A 17,305-nucleotide genomic window follows, 5' to 3' on the forward strand; every position below is an offset into this window, starting at 1 on the left:
AGTCCCTACTCAAACAGTTTTTGTCATTTGCACAGACAAGCATGCCCATGTATCTAAATTAATCATGTGTCAACCGAAGAGGGCAAGGGACTGGAATAGTTTCATTGTTCCTGCGCACCAGGAATAGGACTGATATGTTACAAATGATTGTGAGGCCGCTATGTAAGCCAAATTCATCTGTAACTGTGGGGTCTGAAAGTTCAGTATCACATGTGAATACCAACAAATCCTTCATAAAGTGTGAGCTCTGATCCTCCCAGCCCTCAGACCATCTGAACCCATTCATAACTGATCCACAGTGCCAACGGCTCCATGGCTACCGTAATCACTAATGGAGAGAAAAGGCACCTTTACTGAGTACCTCTATGCAGATGAAACCAATTAGATAAATTAACATTCACCCTCACTCTCACTCCCATTTGTAACTCAAGACACATATCTATTTCAATTGCCATTGTTTCCAATACCACCTAAATATATACCCAGTGAACTAAATCAAAGGCTTTTTCCAAGTTAGTAACATAACGGCATAAGGTTCAGCTGGTATAGAAAAATAAATAGTCACTTCGAATTCATTTGTGTATCCCTCCCTGGAAATCATTTGTATTGGTCTGTTAGGATCAGGGTTGTGATCACCCTGAGAAGTCTCATCACCAGAATTTTAGCCAGGACCTCTCCTTTTCTTGTAAATGGCCACTATATAACTTCCTGTCGTAGCTCATCTGGCAGTTCCCCTTTTTCTCTTATGGCATTACACATATTTTACATATAGATATTTGACATCTCCCAAGATTGTTCCACATTTCTACTGGGAATACATTTTTATTCAGTATCTTCCTGAATTGCATCCTAGAAATGTCCCTCTTCACCTCTTCTACTGTGTTGCCTTCATCCAGCTCCTTGGCCTGTGTTGCCATCAGAATTTGAAGTCTAAGGTTTTTTGCCACCTGCTTTGCTTCCAGTTGACATCCCCATGTCCCCACATGATGCAAATGTTGATAATGATTATCAAATTCCTCTACTGTCTGATTATCCAACTTGCATACCCTCCATCTGAGTTAATAACCCTTATTCAACTGGAATCTTACACTCTCTTTAGGCACATCAGCAGTTTTCCCACCCTATGCTCCATCTCATAGAAGCTGCTTCTGGACTCCCACATTGCCTGCTAAGCCCTTTCCTTAACAAGGCTCTTGTGTAACTTCTTCAATTTAAGCAACTTCCTATGGGTTTCTAGTGAGGCCCAACTTCCCAACTCGGTTTCCAGTTTCTCTATTGCGGTTTTTAGGTTCTTCAATACCTTGGTTTTGTCCCTGGACGTAGCCATTGGGGTAGCAATCGTCTTCCAACCAATGATAGATTTTAAGAGGCTCCTTCTAGATATTCTCCTGTGCAACAGAGCCCACATTGTGCTGTTAAACGTATATCTGCTTTGGTATGCAGCATCTCTACCACCTCAGGAAGAACCAGATAATAGGTGCTAAGTCTCCACAGCCTAATCCTCTGGAGGTGCTTTCCAGGGATTTTGATAAGGAGGGGTGTGGGTGGAATGGACTGAGATACCCTGAGGTAGATATTTGGCATACATGACCCTCTAGGTTTCTGTACATGGAACGGGTTTGCTGTATAAAAATCCCCAGAGCCACATAGGCAGCAAGGGTGTAATGGCAGAGTACGGAGAAAGTGAGAGAGGGAGATTGAAGCATCATGGGAAGGCTGGAGAAGGCAGAGGATTGCTGGAGAGAGGAGTAGGAAAGAGACGTTGGGAGGAGGGAGAACAAGAAGAAAGAGGAGGAGAGATGAAGGGGGAACAAGTAAGAGAAGGAGAAAATTACATGGGAGTGAAGAGGAGGGGGAAAGTACATCAGGAGGTGGTTGAAGCAAGACAGCAGGAGAAGGAGGAGGAACGGTGGGCAGGGGCAGGTTGGCAGAGAAGGAAAAGAGAGAAGAGGAGGTGGAGGATGAGTATTGAACCACAAGAGGGAAGCAGGCCGAGGAAGGAAAAAGTCAGAGACCACAGTCTTAGGAAGGAAAAGTTGAGGGAAGATAAGGAAGAGAATAGAAAGCAGAAGGATAGGTCTCAAGAAGGTCCCTCAGTCTTAGATCCGAAAAGAAATGGACATTGTAGTAAGCCTACCTGGGGCCATAGCACAAACCCATTCATAAGACAGAGACCCAAGAAGAGGACTGCAACCCTGACTGACACCAGTTAACCAGACCCTGAAAGGAGGTCAGCAAAACCGAGTCTGTGCCAGGTTCACAACGACCTACAGCCTGTGTTGTGGTCCCAAAAACAAAGTCTATGGTGGGCTTGCAGTGGACTGCAGCCTATTGTGGACTCATAAAGGTCCTGAGCCAGTGACACACTCTTGGTGTACTGAACCACGAACCTGGGCTGGGGGGGTGGGAGAAGAATGACTGCAGTCTGAAAATCTATCCAGGACATCTTGCTTAACCCAAGAAGACTGCAAATCTGACCACGAGGGCCCTAAGGTGTCAGGAGTCTTATGTGTAACCCTGAAACCGCCACCCGATTCCTTGCTTTGGGGTGACCCAGTAAAGGGCGATCCAGCAAAGATCCTCCAGCCTTTCCTCCAGCCTCTTTGCCTCTTCACCTATGAGCTATTGCTTTGCTGTGCCCTGCTACTTGCTTGTAAGTACCAACTACATTATTGCTCAGCTTCGCTCTCACCATGCACTGCTCTTACTATCTCTTCCGTTCTCTTCTATTTCTTTCTCCCCTGCTCAAAACCATTTCAACTCTCTTCTCATCCCTAGCATCTATTTTCCTTTTCCTCAATGTCTCCCCTCTTCTCACTCACCTACTCTCTCTGTTCACAAAATCTCCAACCCTAACTTTCATCACTCTCCCTCTTCTTGCATCTACCCCCTGCCCCTCTCTACTTCACAGGCTCAACATCACTATGCTTCTACATATCACTCTCTGTATATTGCTCTTTGGAATGCACATTCTGTCTGTAACACGACTTCCTTCACCTTCGATTTCCTTCTTTCCCATTCTCCCTCTCTTGACCTCATTACACTTACAGAAACCTGGTTTTCTCCCTCAGACTCTGCAACCCTTGCTGCCCTTGAAGAACATGCCTACAGCTTTACTCGCTCTCCCCGCTGAACTGGCAGGGGTGGTGGTGTAGGACTGTGCTCATTTCCCAAACTTCCTATCTCTTCTACTCTCTTCACCCCTGAAATGTTTCCCCCATTCGAATACACTATCTCCATAATCACTGCCCACTATGGCATTCATATTATATCTCTCTAACCTTCCCACTGGTCAATTTACTGACCAATTGTAAGGAATTTCCGACTGGTAAGGGTGCAAAGCCCTATAGATTTTTTATTTGTATTAACAATAACAAATAGAATGATGAGGGTAATTCCATCTCAAAAAGGGGTACGCTGCCAACCAGATTCCCCTTTTCCATAGACTCCATGCCAAAAGTACAGTGCATTTGTCCCCTGCCACACAGCACCTGCTCTACTCATGGCACAGAGCAGGTTCAAAGGTCATGAGATGCCCACTTGACAGCCGCGGAGATAGCCAAGTTACTGCGGTGCAGAGGCGGCATTTGAGATAGGCCCACCATGTACCCAAAATGATAACGATCATAAGTCGCCCATGCTGGTGGCAGGGTAAGCTCTAAATAAAAGCTATACATACTTTTAGGCATAGTGCATGGTGCTACTTATGATCACAACCACCACTTTCCAATTGATATCGCACATGTTTCAGCTCCTGTGAGTCAGCTCCACTATGGAAGGTGATGTGTATTCTGGACAGCTGGATGCATCCTGCCAAAAGGCAAGGCAAGACAAGAACCAGGAGGGCTGGGCTGAGCTTCCACTTTGATCTCTTTGTGAAGGCAGGTAACACCCGAGGCACCCGCATAGCGGGCTTCAAGAGGGCACATCCATACAAAAGGAGTAGCATCATACCGCAGTGCTGCACCTCTAAAGAAAAGGGGGCAGGATAATGTAGGCAGGAGGGCTCTGGTCAAGGGAAGAAGGCTTCCACCATCTTGATTCGCTCTGTCCTTCTCTTTCTTTCCTGTCCCATTCACTTCCTCTGGAGAAAAGCATTTTTGGTGTGACATCAACAGGGCAAAGTCTACTCCGTTCCAGAGAAGGGATTACACCACTAAGGCAGGCTAGCTTTAGTCCAATCACCTGAGGAATGTTGCCCTTAAAAAGGGGCCTTCCATTCCTTTGTGAGATTTCATCAGTTCCTCTCAGATCCATTAAGGCTGCAGATTTGTTGTGAAGATCTCACTGGACTTCCTTTGGGAGTGTTTGTTGTACTCTCCAATGACCTTCGCCTGAGTTGAAGAAGGAATCATCTAAGACAGAAGCAAAATCTGTCCCCTACCGCTCCCAGGGCACATTGGGAGTAACCTTTGCTGTGGATCAGGATCTACCACACTGCACCAGAATCTCCTGAGCTAGGAGAGCAGACACTGAATGGAACCTTCCTATCCTCGAGTCCCCCTCAGTGGGCCTCAAAGCAACCTGGGGACCAGACCAGCTGAAGCTTCCTGTTTACCACACCGAACAGTTTGCTCCATGTTCACTGCACCTGGAACAAGAGAGAAGTTGCGGGTGCTTGTTGCTGTGCTCCTCCACCACATTGAACATTGCTTGCACCTTCGACCAGCTTAACACAGCATCGTGTCCCAGCCAAAACTTGTGACATGGTCGGCCTGAATCGATTGTTCGACGCCGGGGCCTGAACCGAATCACTGGAGAGTCACAAGCTGGCTTTAACCGGGGTTACAATCACAGCTCAGCCCAGGTAGCCCTTGACCTGTCGCCTCATTGATTGCACATTGACACACCCAAGATCACCACTTCGATGACCGTTGCCTGCTGACTCAAACCACTCATCGACCCCTCCCGGTGGCTAAAGCACACTGAGCCTGGCCAACTGCAAAGCGTTCCGGGGATTGCCCTGACCTACATCTTTGAGAGCCGCCCTTTAACTACACAGAGCACCTGCATTCACCCCTACTCAATGCCCATGTGCTGGTAGGGCCCCCACAGTCCTAAATGCCCGAACTGAGCCTGATCAGCTTGCACCTGCATTCGACCCCAGTACTGTTGACTCTGAACTGTTCCCTCGGTCCATGTGGACCCTGAGGCTGGTTAGGTCATGATCGCTCCTGTTTTCACCAAGATATCCTTTTTTTTGGTTAGTACTTTACCTACCACCTCTGGAACTATGCTTAGAGTGCTACTTTCCCCAGTCTGTTGGATCTTCTCTGTTCTTTCTTCATGGTGTCATTTCTATCAATTCTACGTTTAGATGGTGTGTTTGATTAAAGTATATATTTTTTATAGAACCTTAAATGGACATCCCTTCATTTTGGACTGTGATGCTGTTTTGTTTGAGTCACTACTGGATCACCTTCACACTACTCTTAGTATAGCCTTCCCTCAGCCCATGTTACCACAAAAGGTGAGGGTGGTATATTTCTTAACTGTCCATTGTGTTGTGTTTTGATTTGTAGAAGTGTAAGGGCTGAGTAGGACCTTTCCCCACTACTCATCCCTGTACTTCTGCCAAGCAGAATCCAATTCATCACTCCACTCCACCTCTCCCAACGAATTGACTCCCTTCCTCCCCATCATCACCTCATTGTCATTGATGACTTTAACGTCCCCTCTCTCTCCACTCCTCTATCCACTGACTTTAGCTCTCATTTCCTTAACCACTCACTCTCTTCTGTCCACTCTTTGCCCACCTTTCAAATGGGATCTCCCTTGACCTTATTCTCATCTCCTCTCAACTCTCCACCTCTAATATCTCCAACGCTCTCCCTCTCCCTCTGATCATTCCATCGTCTTTTTCTCAATCTCCACTCCTACCGCCACCCCTCTCTCCATCAATCACATCCATCACCATGTGAATTTTCCCTCCTCCAAATTCCCTATCCATCTCTTTGAACCACACCACTCTCTCTCCTACAATGCAACATTCACTGTTCCATCCAGTGATAAAGCCTTCAGTAACTTTAATGCTGCTCTTAATGCTCCCTTCTGCACTCACTACATTCACTCCCAAACCCTCTCCTCCATGGCCTTGCATTACACCTTCCTTCCACACCCTTAAAACAACAATGAGGAAAACCCTTTGCACTTGGCAAAGATCTAGACGCTCTTTGGACCGCCAACTCTACCTGAATGTTCTTCAAAACTACTCCTCTGCTCTCGACGTGACTCCTATCTCTCATTTTGTTTCAATCCTCTCAACCTAGGTGCCTCCAGAAACCTCTCAACTCAATTCTCTCACCTCCTAAACCCTCCTTCATCTCCTCTGCTCTTTCTGCTAACGATTGTGTTCCCTACTTTGCTTCTAAAATTTCCAAAATTCAAAATACCCTTGCAAAGGATCTTCTATCCCCCACTTAATCACTTTTCTCCACCACTGTTAACCTCCTCTCCTGCGACAATGTCTCCCTTTGCCCCCACTAACCCTGGTAAGATTCGTACCCTTCTCCTCAGGGTTAACCCTTTATGTGCCCCCATCGATCCTCTATTCTCACATATAGTGAAACCTATAGTTTCCAGTGTTGCTCCACATCTACTTCCATCTTCAGCTCCTTTATCGATAGTGCTAATTTTCCATCATCCTACTGCTGTGGATTATGAATAATTGTTGTGGATCATAGCCTGATAAGACAGCTAGTCACAGATCAGGTGACTTTGCTAATGAAACAGTGATAGCAATAGCATGATGCAAGGGATGTTGACAAGGGACAAACGTAGACACATGCTTCAGATAATAGAAATTACTTGAATGAATATCACAAGTGTGGCTCGCAAAGAACACATGTATAACTTGCTGCTTGGCTTTAGCGAAAAGCGATGAGCAGGGAATTGTAGCTTCCCCCTCCACCACAGAAGCCTTAACCACAAGTGGCAAGTTCCTGTCTTTTTTTTTTTTAAACTTCCTTTATTGATGGTCACAAAGGTACAACGGCACCACATCTCATCAAAACTTGCATATATGACAAAGAGTGCATTTAACCATGGTTCTGTGTACACTGTTACAATGGCATGTCATCATTCTCAATCATGTTACATAAATAGACCCTGAAGGGGCCCCAGATGTCCTTGGGTCTGCATGCTGTAGGTTGGGTCATAACAAATTGTTCTTCTGCCTCATTTACATGCGTTAATTCTTGCAAAAAATGATTCATACTGGGCGGGGCGGGACTTTTCCATTTCTGAAGTATGCATTTTTTGGCCATGGCACAAATAATATTGAATAATCTTTGAATTTTTTCGGAACATTTGCCAATATCCCCAAATAAGTATTTCTGGGGAGTTATAACCGGGGGAACTTCTCCAGAACCCCGCCACCACCAGACATTTCCAGTACATATGAAAGGCATCAGCCTGAGGTGTATTGCATTTAGGGCAGGAGTCGGAGGCACCCGGTACAAACCTAGCCACCTTGGCGGGTGTATAATGTAGCCTATTTAGGATCTTGAATTGAATCAATCTCAAACCAGAATTAAGTGAGATGTTTTTAGTAAGCATGCAATACCTTGCCCATTTTTCCTCCTCAATTGGTGTCTGTAGGTCTGTCTCCCACCTCTCCTTAACGTGGTTCAGTGTAGGGGTGTGGGCCTGAACCGCAGTGTATAACCTGGAGATCCCCAAGCCTTTAGTAGCTGTTATTAACTGTATACACGGATGAGCCACCGGTTCATTCGGGAACAGCGGCCATCTCTTAATAAATGCGGACCTCATACGGTAGTATTGAAGAGTTTTAAGTGGTCCATCTCCCAGTGCCCTCAAGAACAACTTCAGATCCACAAACTTCCCCTCTACAAACATATCACCTACTTTCATTTCCCCGTCGGGGTCCCACGATTCTTGTATGCTAGTGTCATGAGTGGGAGGCAAGCCCGGAAAGCTCCAAAGAGGAACCTCCGGGTTATAGGGTGTCTCAATCTTCAACCTTTTGAATATTGCCTCCCATGCCCTTACAGTGCAGCTCACAGGGTTGTAATCACAAGTATCTCTATACTTTGTGTCAAAAAGGACAGATTGTATATTTGTGGGGTGTGTGGTATGTTCCTCTATCCATGGGTGTGGTGTGTTTTCTGGGGGCTCATACCAGTGTTTTGCAAACTGTGCCTGGGAAACATAATAATAAAGCTCAAAGTCGGGGGCCGCTATGCCTCCCATGGAATACGGTTCCGTCATTTTTTCCCAGCTTATTCTAGCCGTTTTTCCGCCCCAGAGAAATGTGACAGCTATAGATCGGAGTTTGGTGAAAAAGACTCTGCCCGGCCATATGGGGATGTTGACAAAGAGGTACAGTAACTTGGGAAGGATCACCATTTTAAGGACCGCAACTCTACCTGCCAACGAGAGTGGGAGGCGTCCCCATATCTGGAGTTTCGTGCATATGTTACGTAGTGCAGTCTCATGATTGTCGGAGTACAGCGTGTGTTTGTCTCTAGATACCAGAACGCCCAAGTATCTGATGCGGTGTTCTGACCATTTAAGCCCTCCAATGGTGGGAGGCCGCCTAGTGGCCGGGGTAAGTGGAAAGATCTCAGACTTGGTCTTGTTTATGGTGTACCCGGAATATGCTGCAAATTCCTGTATCTCTTCCATTATAGGTGTTATATTTACCTCGGGTTCTTTGACATATAATAATGTGTCATCTGCATAGAGTGAAACCAGCTGGGTGGACCCTTTCATCATGATCCCTCGGTGTGTGTGTCTCAATCTGTCCGCGGCCGCCATTGGTTCGATGGTTAATGCGAACAGTAGGGGCGAGAATGGGCATCCCTGTCTGGTACCCCTGCCCAAAAGGAACATATCAGATTTGGTCTTATTGGTTAACACTCGTGCACCAGGTTTTGTATATAGCAACCTGACATATTTTACAAAATTGGGACCCACCCCGAACGCCTCAAGAACCGCAAGAAGGTAAACCCACGAGACAGAGTCAAATGCCTTCTCTGCATCGAGGGCTATAGCCACCGCGCTTCTTCCCGGATCTATCTGTGCCATAATGCCAAAAAGCCTACGCAGGTTCAGGGCGGTGGACCTCGTGGGAATAAACCCATTCTGATCAGGGTGGACAAGGGTAGGCACAGCCGGGAGAAGTCGGTTCGCCAAGACTTTAGCAAATATTTTTGCGTCTGTATTTATAAGTGACAGGGGTCTATATGAAGATACGTCCTGTGGAGGTCGTCGTGACTTGGGGAGGACCGTTATTACAGCCTCCCTCATGGTTGGGGGCAGGGTGTTATTTTCAAGAGCCTCCTCCCATACCTGCATCAATACAGGGACAAGTTCCTCGCAGAACTCTTTGTAAAATTCGGCCCCAATTCCATCCGAGCCAGGAGCCCTGCCTGACGCCAGCCCCTTAATTGCTTCCGTGATCTCGTCTGGGGTTATCGGTAGGTCCATGGCGAGGCGTTCCTCCTCAGGGAGCTTAGGGAGTGAGAGGGCTTCGAGATATGACCTAATTTCCGGGAGTGACTTCACATCTTTGTTCGAATAGAGGTGTTTATAGAAGTTCACAAATTCCCCATTTATATCTGCGTCAGTGAGGCGTACATCGCCTTGTGCTGTATGAATGCTAGTGATCAGGGTGGGTTGTCTACCCTGCTTAAGTAAATTGGATAGGGTTCTACCCGCCTTATTTCCTTCTCCATATCTACGAGCTCGTATGGGTGCCGCGATATATTGCACCTCTCTGCCGGCCAATTTGTTAAACTCTTGCAGGTGTGCCTGTATGTCTGCCAATATGTCTTTGTTTTGAGTACGAGTGTATTCTGTTTCTAGCCTATCTAGTTTGGTCTCAACCTCCGTTAACTCGGTTCTCACCCTTTTAAGCATACCGGCAGACCTGGATATCAACACACCCCTTAACCAAACCTTAAAGGATTCCCATACTGTTGAAATCTTATCAACCGATCCCACATTGTTCACCAAATACTCCACAATATCAACATGCAATGTCTCAACTTCCCCGGGGTCTGCTAGCATTCCGCCGGGCATTCTCCACCTTCTGGAGGGTGCGGGAACATTCTGGAGCAATAGGTCTAACAACACTGGGGAATGGTCTGACATAGTGCGTGGAAGAATTTCACATCCCCGCAGTGCCGTCGTCATTGATGAAGAGACAAACCGTAATCAATTCTTGATTCAGAATCGTGGACTGAAGAGTAAAATGTATATCGTCTACTATCAGGATGTAGCTCCCTCCAGGAATCCACTAACAGAAGTTGAAACAGGATATGTGCCACAGTCTGGGCGGCTTTACAAGGAGCTCTGACAGCCTTAGAGGCCCTGTCTAGGCACGGGTCAAGAACCAGATTAAAATCCCCGCCCCAAATGACCCTTGAAATTTCAAGCGAAACAATTATCTGATACAATTCTAAGTAAAAGGCAGGGTCGTCGACACTTGGCCCATATGTGTTGACTAGGAGAAGGCGCTGAGAGGCGACCTCCCCCCATACCAAAACATACCTCCCCAACGAGTCAACCCTGTGGCCTTCTGGCCTAAACCCCAACCATGGATGAATGAGTGTGATGACCCCCCTGGACTGAGACGAATAGTCTGTGTAGAACCCAAGGGATCCCCATTTAGGCAATATGTGCATCTTATCGGTCCCCACCATATGAGTTTCTTGTAACATCAGTAACTTTAATGCTGCTCTTAATGCTCCCTTCTGCACTCACTACATTCACTCCCAAGCCCTCTCCTCCATGGCCTTGCATTACACCTTCCTTCCACACCCTTAAAACAACAATGAGGAAAACCTCATCTGGGGGCTGTGTCTGGCGAAGTAGTTACCAATTTTTTTAGCTTTCATATGATTATTTAGCCCCCGAACATTCCATGTTAACAGTTTAACCTTCAGCCCCTCGCCTGAACATCATGAGGAAATATCTGCCATCGTCTCGAACGGCGGTTCTATAGTATTCATATAATTTGCTCGGTACCGGTCCAAATGTGACCACATTTTTACGTTTCAGGTCATAATTACCAACTTTGTGCCACAGTAGGGCTAGTCCAGAACTGTAACGTCCAATCCCAACTCCCCTTCCCTCCCCCCCACCCTCATTGTCACCCCCAACTTGACAATGCATCAAACCAAACTCGTGGAACATTCCGAGGGTAGCCATGTTGCTTCACATGGCCGCCGACTGTGTCCCAGCCTCCACTTAATCGCAGTGCCTGGACCAATAAGTATTACACATTTTCTTAGTTACGTCCCTCAAGCACCTTATGTTATATCTGCGTTTGTTTCATGAGATTATAATCCCCCTTCAGTCTGCCGGTCTGGGCCTGTTTTTTTGCGCCGGTCTGCCCCCCTTGGGAGGAAGAGGTATAGAGGTTTCGATGTAGTGCGTAGCCTCAGCCGGAGATTCAAAAAAATGCACCCTGCCTGCGTGCTGGAACCGCATTTTGGCAGGAAAAATGAGAGCGTATGGGATTTGACGCTCTCGCAGGAGCTTCTTGACCGGCTCGTAGGATCTCCTGTTCGCCTGTACCCCGGCAGAGAGGTCAGGATATATATGAATGCGATTTTCTTCAAATTTAAGTGTTCCTATCTCTCTTGCCCTACGCAGGATTGTGTCCCTGTCTCTATAATTCAGGAGTTTTGCAATAATAGTGCGTGGCGGGGCACCCGGCTTAGGAGCCGGGGCCAAAGTGCGATGTGCTCTTTCGAACAGAAAATGTTCAGAGAATGCCTCCCGTCCAAACAAGGTTTTAAGTAGCTCCTCCGATTGTCGCTCCATCTGGCCTTTCCCAAAGGATTCCGAAACCCCCACCACACGGATGTTGTTCCTCCTTGATCTCGATTCGAGATCCTCGCACTTGTTTTGCAATTTGGCCAAGTCTCCTTTGATCTGGGCAATATCTCGGGTATGGTGTGTGATGGTGTCTTCATTAGTGCTTATTCTGTTTTCAGCCTCTGTGACACGTGAGCTCTCCTTTTCCACTCTAGCCTTAAGAGAGCCCATGGTGGAAACAATGTCATCCAGCTTCGTATTAATGGAAAGGAAGCCACTCTGAACTATCTCTGATCGCCAGGTTCAGGGTTCAAGGTCACATCAGTGGGAGAATGAAGCTCCGCAATCATGGTAGGGTTTTGGCTTCCCGTGTATGCATCCATCGGGCCCTTCTTCTTGCCTGCTGGGGTTTTGGAGCCCCTACCCACTTTGGATGGTTCCCCCATAATAGAATCCGCTATATTAGCTGTACCGATGGAGTGGTCCGTTGTCTCACCCTCGTGCAGTGTGTATGAAAAGGAGCGGGACGCAGTGATCCACCCCCGACACCTGGGGGGAGCCATCCAATATGTCCGAATGGACTGTGTCCTCCCACGTATTGTGCTACGGTAATGCCAACTCGTGATCGATCTTATAGAGAAGTCTCCAGGCTGAGCATGTATGTCAGCACCACTGGCCCCCGTAAGTTATTTCACAGGGAGATGGCCGTGGCGCACTTAAAAAGGTGCAGGAGTGCCGGGTGGGTTCACCTCACCTTAATCGGATGTGTGCCACCGTTCCTGGGGGACCTCCGTCAGGCGGGACCCCTCGCCGCCGCCAACGTGCGTGTTATCATTCTTCCTCTGCTGGCACAGCTCCGGTCCCCCCTCTCACAGTGATGCGGCATTTACAATTCCCTCTCGCAGCCGCGTATAAACTGCGTTGCGGGCCGGACACCCGCCGAGTGATTTGACTGGGTGATGGACTCACCGGAGCTCCGAGCGCGGGACCCCCTCAGGCTGAGTGCCCACCCGGTCGTGGGGTCCAGTCCTCCAGGCTCGCCCCACCAGCAGTGAGCCCAGTAGCGCGATCACAGCACGGAGAGCGGGCGCTGGTCGGGGTCTCAGGCTCCTCCCACCCGTGGCCTCGCCGCACGCCAAAGCCGCGGTGCTCGAGTGGGCCGCCCTGGTGCCCGATTCCGGGTCCCGACTGCCGCAGGGGCCGGCCAATGTTCGGGATGGCACAGCTCCGTCCTCTCTGGTCTCTGGCACACAGGAGTTGCAGGGGATGTTCACAGGTAATCGGGCTAACGATGCCTGTGTCCGGTGTTCGCTAGGCAGGTCCAAGACGGATTTCTTCCGACAGGATTTGTCAGTGGAGCGGGAGCTCGGCAATCAAGCGGCCATTTGTAACGTGCGCAACAGCGCCCCCACTGTGGCAAGTTCCTGTCTTAAACGGCAAGCACGTAGCAAGGTCAATAGTTGCTTTTCACACCATGGAGATCTGATAAGCAGTCAAAAGGCAGGAAACACCAATGGGTCGTCCTCCTCACCAAATAAGCAGATGACAGGCTTTGGTCCTGTGCTGAAACAAAGACCATTGATTGCAATGGAAGAGTCATTGAACAACAGACACGATATGTCTTTAGAGTGTACATATCGAATAATGTATGTCCAAGCAAAGCAAAGGAACACTCAAGGGTAAGCAACCCTCTTAAGCGGTCGGCCTTAACCTTCCAGGTAGCGAGGCAATCAGCAGAACTCAAGCACTGGGGGTTGGGGAGAGATTGGTCATCGCAGAGCAGAGGCGAGAAAGAAAGAGATAAGCAGATCCCTCCGAACAGGAAGCTGTGGTCGGGTCGTATGCAGCACATATTGTCCTAAAGCGTGAGTAAAATGTGGAAGCCTTGCTGTGTGCATTTTGAGACTAAAGGCGTTTGGGATGTTACATCACTCCATACCATAGCATAGCATAGCTGAACATAGTATAAACCCCAGGTCATTCATACTGCTAAACTAAAATGATTACTTGTCCCTTTCTCTATTATTGTAAATCATGCTCGTAGCTTACACAACAGTTATATTCACATGTGTGGCAATATGCTGGTTTACAATTGCTTTCGTTATAGCTCATGCAATGCAAATTAGAGCTTGTAGAAGATAGATGTGGTATTAAAAATATATGAACTCACTGTCCTCATTTTCAATTGCATATTTTTGAGTAATGCTTCAGAATGGTGTCTCTTTGAGTCCAAAAGAACCTCACAAATGTCTTGGCTGTATTCGTTAAATTATGCTAATGAGCACAGAAACTCAGGAAGGCTGTCCCAAGTGCTAGGTCATCTACTGGGGTGCGTATTATAAAATATGACATCTGAGTACATGTCCCCTTCCCACAGCCTCAACTCAGGTGGAGGGAGGTTGGCAGGAATCAAGCTTGATCGACTACTGTCATCCCTATCCTTAATAAACCTGGCCTAAATCTCTGTCCTGACAGCTTTTGTCCTCTCTCTCTCTCTCCAACCTCACTGTCCCAAAACCCTAGAGTGTTTAGTTGTCGCTGAGTTCCTTGACATTCACAACCTCCAAAATCCTCTTCAATCGGGCTTCTGACCTCTGTAGTCTACTGAGTCAGCTCTCCTTAATGTCAGCAATTACATCTCTACCGCTCATCATGCTAACTGTCCATTTATTCTTATTCTTCTCGCCTCTCTGCTGCCTTCGCTGGTGCCAGCCATTCTGACCTTCTCTCAACACTATCTCTCCTAGGTATCAGGGACAAGGCCTTTGCTTGGTTTGCTTCATATCTCCCCCCAGGCACTTCCAGGTGTCCTGGAACAGCCTTACCTCCCCACTCACCGCCTTACTGTTGGTGTTTCCCAAAGGTCAGTCCTGGGTCCATTTCTCTTCACTCTCTGTACCTCTGCTCTTGACACATTGATCTCCTCCTTTGGCTTCTCTTATCAACTCTTTGCTGATGATACTCAGATCTTCTTCTCCTTCCCCTATCATCATCTAACTGTCTCTCTGCCATCAAATACTGGATGGCCTCCCTCTCGCTCATGTGCAACTCCACTAAGACTAAAGTTCTCTACTTACCATCCAAATAGGCAATTTCTTCCTTTCCCCCTCTTCTATTCTTCTCTCCTGACCACCTTCTCTATTCTGCTTCTGCTCACAACGTTGATGTTACCTTCAACCCATCTCATAACTGCTCCTTCTTCATCTCCAAATCCGCCACTGCGACCAGACTGCATCTCCTCAGCATCAGATAAAAAGATGTCTTCCCTTAAACAATGCTCAGCACCAAATACCTTCTTTAGTACTCTCTCAATCTAACTACGGTGTCACTTTCCTCTATTGCCTTCCCAACTATGCTTTGTCTCCTCTTGACAAAGTCCTCAACTTTGCTGTCTGCACAATCTTCAAATTTCCCTGCTTCACCTCAACCTCCCCAGCACGTCGTCAGTGAGGCTGGTTGTCTATGAGAAAGAGGGCAAAGTATAAACTAATTGTCACCATTTTCAAAACTATGCACAGACTTGTCCCAACCTACCTATCACCCAATCTCACTCCCTACTCTCCTCCTCATTCCCCACACTCATCCACGGCTCATCTCTTTGCCACCTCTCATGCCCATTGCGCTCCGTCTTGTTTCCGCTCTCTCCCTCTCCTCGCTCCCTTAAAATGGAAGGATCTTCCTCTCCCACCCTGCACTACTCTGACTCTATCACTATTTAAATCCATCCTGCTAGCTATCCTCCTTTCTGAAGAACCAGTATCCGAGCATTCTATGCCACCACATCTCCCTGTTCTCCTTTCCCCCTACATCTCTACGACAACCCCACAGCATTTATCCCCCACCCCATTATAGCACTTCCTCCACAATCCCATTCCTATATTTTCCTCTTCTGTCCTCGTCCCTAGTTCATGTATCTACCTCCCCTGCATCAACTGGTCTTATATCCACATCCTCTCACCCATTGTTAAGGACACTGGCCCTCCACTCTGTAAATCAATTGGAAAGGTTGTGTGAGCAGGTTTGTGCTAAAAATGCATTGTTTTCCCTATAACCTCCATACATACATTGTTTTAAATAGAGGGGCACTCTAAAATACCCCTGCAATAATAACTAGTAACTTGTGCAAACAAACATTCAAGGTGACGCATCCCTGCCTTTGGACTTTTTTCTAGATTAAGAAAACCTGGAATCATAACAGTAGATCCTACTTAGGTTGCTATCGCCTTCCATTGTTTCTCTCTGATGCTCAAATATCTTTTTTACGTGCCTTACATATTTCTGTTGTTTCTTGCAGATCAAACTGTTATAGCAACAGAAACATTAAACCAGGCATTAAGATAATTGACAACAAGGATTTGTTTATTCTCACTATAAACACTTTTGACGTAACTGAAAACTAGTGTCAGGGTTAATTCCACCAACTAAAATATAGGAATAATACTAAAATGTCACCCCGAAAATGGTGACCTCTTCATTATGGCGCCTTTGCGCGGTAATGAAATGTTGACCAGCACTACACAGACTAATGGGAGCAGGGATTGTGGGAGTGTCCCCCGGTCTCCTTTGTCGGTGTAGTGGGGGTCGTGGGTCGCGGGGTTGTCCCCCGCTTCACTTTGATGGTAGCAGGGGACAATAAAGAAAAATAAGTTAAAAAAATGAAAAAAGGACCCTGCGACGTCAGGTCAGACCCACGTTAGTGGGCGAGAACTGACACCACAAGGTCAGAGGAGAGACGGCTGAACACTTCACGGTGTGCCGCCGAAAAGGTAAGTGGGTAGGGGAGGCGGTTATGGGGATGCAGGGCACAGTGATCTATGTTATCACTACGCCGCGCCATAGTGGGAGTCTGCAATTTGATTGTTGACATTATGGGCGGCACAGTGATCACATAGATTCAAAATATATATTGGCTTTTATTTAATGGAAAGCATTCTGGACTGTTCCATCATAAAATATACAATAAGGGACAAAATGTGTAAAATGCCAACATCACTTACTGGTGTCCACCTCTGTCACAAGGATAGGTTTTGAAAACTGAATTCGAAATCCCCAAGGGTAGTCACCAATTCCTTTCACAATTCTCACTGTGCGTTCACGAACTATCAAAGAAAAAAAGGAATATGTAAGAGCATAACACCATGTGAAATAAACGTGGGCGTCTTATTATGAATCACACTTTATTGCTTTTGGCATCTTGTTCCAAACCGAATGGGAAAACCATAGGAAAGGGGGACACACATTAAATATGGCACAAGATGGCAAGTTATAAAAGAATAAGGGTTGGCACATTCTAGATTGTGAGGAGAGTGCTGACAGAGCAGTCCATTCAAACCATGGAGGAACGGGACAAAGCAAGTGGGAACACACATAGGTTTGGCATGGTTAAAATCATGCAAGCTCAGGAATAGGGGTTGGCACACAGATTCACCAGTGGGGACAACCCATTAGTTTGGGAAAGAGGGCAGCACACAGGCTCTGAAATAGGGACAGCGCACAGGTTCAGAAAAGACAAACAGTT

The 17,305-nt window shown here is 47.1% G+C and overlaps 1 protein-coding gene across 1 annotated transcript in view; it reads right to left on the bottom strand.

Annotated features, from left to right (window-relative positions):
* LOC138510049 (uncharacterized) overlaps window positions 1-17,305 on the bottom strand; it is a 731,668-nt gene that overhangs the window by 279,417 nt on the left and 434,946 nt on the right. Inside the window, exon 6 of the mRNA XM_069625466.1 lies at window positions 16,785-16,886. Within this exon, the coding sequence (XP_069481567.1) occupies window positions 16,785-16,886 (102 nt within the window). The remainder of the gene's footprint in view (window positions 1-16,784; window positions 16,887-17,305) is intronic.

This window comes from Ambystoma mexicanum, chromosome 6p (genome assembly GCF_040938575.1).
Source record: "Ambystoma mexicanum isolate Mex_15411 chromosome 6p, UKY_AmexF1_1, whole genome shotgun sequence".
Lineage (NCBI taxonomy): Eukaryota > Metazoa > Chordata > Amphibia > Caudata > Ambystomatidae > Ambystoma > Ambystoma mexicanum.